The following is a 7,150-nucleotide window of genomic DNA, read 5'->3' on the forward strand; positions in this document are numbered from 1 at the left end:
ACAAGCAACTCAGGCAGATACAAAAAAACTCCTGGTTGCCATCCTAGCTCCAAAATGGTGGAACGAGCTTCCCATTGATATCAGGACAGCAGAAAGTCTGCACACCTTTCGTCATAGACTGAACACCCACCTTTTTCGAAAAGACCTTGGCAACAATATAAAGAAAGAGAAAAAGTGTAAGCTAAATGAAATGTAATAATGAAATGTAATAAAAAGTCTAACTGTATTGATCTATACAGTCTTGCCTAGGATGACTAAATGTACAACAACATCCCAGTGCTGCTGGTGTGAATAGCAATGCACTACTAACACGGTCAGATTACAGAAGCTGGTAACTGCCATGCAGGAACACAGAGCTCCAGTGGCTCACTTTGTGTCACCTTCTGCTAATTATCAGCCGTAACAGCAACGCTGATATTGTTTTCACCTTGTATGTGCTTGCTCCCCTACTTTATGCCCCTGGACAAATGTGGCCTTGTGATAAGGGAGATCTCATAACAAGATAAGTGCCCTAGTGCACTGTTTTATTATCTAACCTTGGGTCCTTGTGTCAAAATCCAATTTAAAGCAGCTGTGATAGAAATTCCAATGAAATGGCCCAATTTCTCTGCACGTACCCTTGGCATTAAGTATGTCATTTAATTGTTTGGCTTTTTGTTGGTAACTTCACTGTCGTGGTTCACTCTCATCGCTCTCTAGTTTTGTTGAGCACCAAAAAGAGTCAGGTGAAGACCAAGAACAGAGCTTTAATAGTGAGTAGAGTGGACCCAAAAATAACTCAAAATGATTATTAATGTTGCTACCTAACTGGAAGTGTATGTAATGTATCCGGTGGCAAAATAATCACCATATGAACTCACATTTAGTGTGGGCAAAAATACATGCTTTATGGCTTTCGTAATGTAGTTTTTAAATAAGAAAACCCTTAAATCTGTAACGGCTGGTGTTTTGTTTCTTTGATCCTTCTGAATACCTAGATACCTGTGCAGATTACTTATCATTATAGTATTATGATTTGGCACACATACACACGTACAAATCTGAGGAAGATAAAAAGCAGAAGGTGAGCTGTGACAAAAGCAGACTGGACAACTCTATAGGTATAAAGGACTTGAGTTACATTCAAACTGAAATACATGTTGGGCTATAATGTAATGTCTGTTTGATGTCCAGTTCACAAGACTGCTGTTTGTTAGCCACATGCTGATATTGATCTCCCGCACACTGCTGTATGCACATCACGCCCTTGACAAAAGACTGCTGCAGCTGCAGTTCTCACACGCAATGAGCGTTTGCTCTGTCCTTCACCACATAACAAGATGAACCCGAGAGAAGGATTCATCATTAAAGACATCAGCACACTGAATGGGCCATTGCTAGTATGCACCCTGAAAGGAAGGGAAAAAATACACTCTCCCTGAGGTCCAATTTGTTTTATAAAAAATACATCATGGACAGTTTAAAAATGTAATGAGCAATGGGGGGTGCAAAGACAACAGGGACCAACAGGCTTCTGCAATCTAAAGCTGAATAAAATTGCCCAGATGTTAACCATAATGCACTGGCAATCAACATGTTAATTAAAGACTTCAAGCTGTGTTGATAATTTCATGATATTAATGTTGTTATGCCTGTAATCTTAATAGTAACCGTGAAACCTCCAACAGAGAGAGAGGGGGTGGGGGGAGAGAGACTGTGACACACCCCCTGCTCTGCTGTTTGCTCCCCTCTGATCCACTATCACAGGTTTGCATTTCCTCATCAGTGCAACAGCATTCCCGCTTTTCCGGTCCTTCTGTGCGTCCCGGTGATCGCTGCTGCTGCGAGGAAGAGGATGAGACTGTCCTATTAACGGATCCCCGGACTGTTGAAGCCTGCCCGCTTTTTCTCTCCGGATCTAAGGAAATCGTCTAAAGGTAAAGGAACTATAGCGGGCGGGACACCTCTGCCTGCTGGGACAAATGTCTCTAACACAGATCTTTTTTATTGTTGGGGAGGGGGACATGAATATCATCATGTAAATAATCTCTAAGGATGTAAGTGTGTTTTTAATTAACATAACGGCGATATTGATCTTGCTTCTTCATTTATTGCGTTATGACGACATTATTATGCTAACACCCATTGCGCATAACTTTTTGACCAGCTAGTGACCTGCCTGCTGCAGTGCACCCTGGGTGCTTAGAGCAGCAGATGCTGTGAGCATTAAAGACAATTCATATTTCATTTGGATAATAATTACAATTTTGATTTCATTGTCATCCATACAGCTCCATGACCCTACCCTATGAAGACAGGGACACATCTAGCCTGTTGCAGTTTATCACCCTGACATGATGGGGGGGTCACTCTGGATTTCCCATGGTGCCACTGAAGCCCTGTTCAATGGAAGGAGCTTCATTGCAGTTCTACCTTTGGCCCTGTTGTTGCCAACAGTGAGAGTCAGTGCACAGACGATGATGATAGGTGGCCCTTTGGACTGCGAGGAGACTTGTGTGTGTGCCAGCAACATCGTCAGCTGCTCCATGAAGAATCTAACCTATGTGCCCACCCCTCTTCCAACTTATACAGCTGTTCTGGATCTCAGCTTTAACAGCATCACCAGGCTACGTGCTGAATGGACCCCCCACTCACTAAACAGGCTACACAGTCTGATCCTCAGCCACAACAACCTCACGTTCCTTTCCTCTGAGGCCTTTGTGTCTGTGACCAAGCTCCGCTACCTGGACCTTTCCTTTAATAGCCTTCGCCAGCTGGACGAGTGCATCTTTGAGCCTCTGGAGCACCTGGAGGTGCTGCTGCTTTACAGCAACTGCATCTCTCAGGTAAATCGCGCAGCCTTCTCTGGCCTCGACAACCTTCAGAGGCTCTATCTGAGCCAGAACAAGATCTCCCGCTTCCCCTTGGAGCTGGTGAAGAATCGCACTAGGCTGGAAGCTCTTAGACTGCTTGATGTGTCCTCCAACAAAATCAAAGCCCTGCCCCTCTCTGATTTAAAGGCTCTGCCCGCCTGGATCAAGAACAGCCTGTACTTCCACAACAACCCCCTGCCCTGCACCTGTGATTTGCATGACCTGGTGGCACACTGGCACCTCAAGGCGCTCAGCTCTACTATGGACTTTAAGGATAGCCACACTTGTTTGTTACCAGGCCAACAGAAAGAGAAAATAGCCATACTGGATCTTGACAAGCACTATTTGAACTGCAGTGAGGTTAAGGTTATGGACAAATCCGCCTATCTGGAACAGCGCCTGGTCCTGGACTGTGACAGCAGGGAGAGGGACATGATGAAGAACTGGGTGCTGCCTGGAAACATCTCACTGTCTCCTGCCATGGAGACGCTTTATGATGGCAGCCTCGTGATTGGGCCCCTGAAGGCAGAGGACTCTGGGGTCTACACCTGCTATGCCACAAGTGACTCCTTTAATGAGACGCTGTATGTAACTGTAACCGTGTTTAATTCCACTAAAAGTGGTGGGCTTGAGAACCTAAAGACGGCCTACACTACCCTCATAGCATGTCTGGTCAGTTTAGTTATGGTTCTCATCTACCTCTATCTCACACCGTGCCGCTGCGCATGTTGTCCAGGACAAGGCCTGGAGAAAAGCGACAGTTTCCACTCTTCAACTGTGAGCCTCTCTCAGGCACATGAGGAGACGGGGCAAGAAAGAGGGGTAGGCCGAGGCTTCGCCTACAGACATGTGGCCTTCATGCAACCCAAGGACCAGCTAGAGCAGAACGGGAGGTTGAACCCAATAGAGGAAGACGAGGAGTGTCAGGGGGACAGGGAGAGAAGAAGGTCTGACGCAGAGTCTGTCAGCTCAGTGTGCTCAGATACCCCCATGGTGGTGTGAAGTCAGTGGCACAGCCTGGAGGGTAAGACAGTGATGGCTCGACCCATGTGGCTTCTACAAAGAGATTAGTATGCACTGTTACAAATTAAAATAAAAAATACATTATCAGAACAATTTCCTGATAAAAACAACATAGAAACAGCCCAAAACATAATGATAAAGCAGAAACATGTGATTTCTTTAAAAGAGGAATTAGTTTGACGTTGTCTGAAAATTATTCTCAGGCCCTGCAAGATATTGCTACGCAAGCAAGAACAAAAAGAGTTTAAGATATGTATTTAATTATCTTTAGGGATTCCTCAAAAATATAATACTAACACTTATAGACAGCAAACAGCATGACAACAGCTTGCATCTGAATAACATAATTGCTGCTTGAAAAAGTAGCTAATTGTATGCAGAGTTCACCAAATAATCACTGTTAGATGCTTAGATGTGCACTGTGTCAAATATGGCTCACATTTAGGTTAAAAACGAACTAATATTATCAACAGAATGTCAAAAGGTTACAGACATTATGTCCAAGTGTCTAGTTATTGTCTTTCAGAGATAAACCTAATCCTCTCAGAGTTTCGGTTGAATTTAGCTTATTCTTGCCCTGCTGTTAGTAAGTAGTTTACTTTTTTTTTAAACGGATTACATAAATTGTAAGGACCCAGTTGTAGAGGTAAAAAAAACACTACATGTCGCCATGCATTTCACATTGCACCTTTAATATCATGACAATTTCACATTCCTGTTCGGTTATGATGCCTTTACAGAAAATAAGGAAAAGATCACATTTATGCAATATTTTCAATTTACATTATTTAAGATTTGAGTGGGATTTAATGCTCAGTTAAATATGTGTGTTGGCAGTAACTGAGCTTCTTTTTTAATACTGCTTTGTATGCAAGCCTTTTTTAGATACAGCATAATTACAGAATTATAAACCCAGCCTTATTATGATACATTGTATTTTCACTGAAATTCATTTAATCCAGAAATCATTTTTTATATATTGAATGTAGGTTGTAGTCTCCATAAAAAGAAACACAAAAGATTGATTTACTAATTTGCAATAACTTCATTAGCACATAAACATTACCCATGTGGTCTGCAGACATTTTAGTTAAGAGTTGACCACTGAATCTTTCAGTTTGAACTGTTTAAAAAGTGGTTAATCATGTTCAAATTAACTAAATGCCAATTTAGGCTAGACTTAGATACATGACAGAGGATTCAATTTCCATAAATAACCCTCTTTTATCATCACAATGCAGTGAAAACGATACGTTCAGTGTGGGATTCAGACTGCCGACATCCGGTCCCAATGGAGAGTGAGTAGCAGAACGGCCCGAGGGGAACAACTGAGAGCGAGTACCATCCAGCGAATGTTTCTGGGCATTAGTGCCCAACCCTCAACAAATCAGCAAATGCCAACCAGCTAGCAGTCTTATAAACACCATCAGAAATAGCAGCTCATAGTGCAGCCAACATGCAGGGGGCACAGATGACATGTACATATAGAGTAGCAGTTTTCAAACCCATTTTTATTTCTAAAATACCTTCAAACTGTTGATTTGAACTTGAGCAATGTTAGAAAATAAATCAGCGAGAGATTCAGTCCATGCAAAATATGTTTTGAAAAACCTAAAGTCACTCTGGCTCTACTGTGATTAAACAACTCTCACAAAAACATATCTGAAAGTAATATTAATGATATAAATAGAATAATTCAGTGAAGCGTTATAAGCAAAACACAATCCCACACGACAGATGTAGCAATGTACACTAAACATACTCTTATATTGGAAGGAACTATTACCTTATTACTGTCAGTTCTCGTGGTGCCTTTTCAAGATAAGCTGTGGTGAATAAACACGATATATTAAATGTCTTTGTAGGAATTCTAGCACTGAACACATGACGTGTGTGGTTTTGTAGAATTATAATGTAGCTAAACATGAGGAACTTCATTGACTTCTATCTCTCACACATATCCACTGTATGCTGATGTTGTACACTTCTTATTTTTCCTGTGAAAGTTTTTACCAAAGACTGAGTTACATGCAGAGAATTAATAACCTACGTGTTCAGTGTTTACAGTCAGCACTATATTTATGTTGTTACCAACCGTATTTTCATTGTTTGAATTCAGCTATAAACTGAGGTTTTTATATATGCAATCCTATATAAGGACTTATTGTATTTCATTATTTGCTGCAATATATCTTGTCTGTTAATGTATTGTTTCTGTATTTCATGTACTAAAAGAAAACATGGAAACTAAGCGTGAGGGATGTCTGTTATATTCCTGAAAGGTGAATGTATTCAATCTTTCTAACAAAACTGCAGGCAAGTAACCTTTAAAAGATGAGGTTAAAGGGATAGTTTAGCAGTTTGGTAAGCAATATTGGGTAATCTATATGTCAAGACAGTTATTGAGTGTATTTTCCAAATTGTTAGAGTACTCCGGATGTGACAGAACAGATGGCCTGACATGGACGTCTGTTTAAGTTGAGATCAGACCTCGGTTTGCTGGCTCTAGTTTGTGTATCACATGGCACAGCCTACTTGTTCACTTCAGGGTGAAACTTGAGACAGCACAGCTTGCTGAAGCGGAAACCGTTCACACAAGAGGACATATTTTATTGTACCTGTCCCTAACACTTACTTTCTTCTGGCAACATTCGGTGCTGCCAGCTTTTCAACCTTATTTGGCTTGTCGACCACAGGATCTGCCTGAGCAGAGTGAGCACCCTGGTCTGTACTCTCTCTCTCCTCTGCCACACAGGAACAGTCAGTTGGATTTGTAGTTGCCTCCTGATGTTTGACGTCATATTTATGTCGCATATTCAAGTTTTAAAACATTATCTTTTAAAGGTCCCCTATTGTACTTTTTTTCCATCAATACATTATAGTTCTCATATATACAAAACATGTCTCTGAAGTGTTGGCTCGAAATACTAAATGGATCATTGCAGCATCCCATAATCCCCTCTGTTTCAGCCCTGCTTCAAAAGTGCTGATTCTCTGTCTGTTACTTTAGAGGAAAAATAAGGAGCCACTCCCCACGCCCCTCTGAGAGAGATTTGGTTGAAAAGAACTCAATGGTGCTCTCGGAGGAGATTCAGGTGATAAGGTGGGGGGTGTTACCTTGGTTTGTGATTGGCTAATGGTTACACAAGGCAAAAAATCGTTATGACATCATAAAGTGGGAAAAATCTGATCAGCTCATTTTCAGACAGGTTTTTATATAAATAGATCAGGAGAAAAAGTGAGTGAATCTTTTTTCCTGAAACTTTCAGAATCTC

At 41.4% G+C, this 7,150-nt stretch overlaps 1 protein-coding gene across 2 annotated transcripts; it reads left to right on the forward strand.

Moving 5' to 3' along the window:
* Nucleotides 1-1,741: 1,741 nt before the first annotated feature.
* On the forward strand, nt 1,742-6,126 carry LOC307039326 (amphoterin-induced protein 1-like). 2 transcript variants are annotated; one of them, XM_079681256.1, is made up of 3 exons: nt 1,742-1,916; nt 2,271-3,876; nt 5,117-6,126. In XM_079681256.1, the coding sequence occupies exon 2, from the start codon at nt 2,334-2,336 to the stop codon at nt 3,852-3,854; it is 1,521 nt and encodes a 506-aa protein (XP_079537382.1). In that variant the 5' UTR covers nt 1,742-1,916; nt 2,271-2,333; the 3' UTR covers nt 3,855-3,876; nt 5,117-6,126. The 2 variants fall into 2 exon arrangements, with proteins under 2 accessions (XP_079537382.1, XP_079537383.1); XM_079681257.1 differs by having other exon boundaries at nt 2,271-6,126.
* Nucleotides 6,127-7,150: the final 1,024 nt, after the last annotated feature.

This window comes from Notothenia rossii (genome assembly GCF_949606895.1).
Source record: "Notothenia rossii genome assembly, chromosome: 5".
NCBI lineage: Eukaryota > Metazoa > Chordata > Actinopteri > Perciformes > Nototheniidae > Notothenia > Notothenia rossii.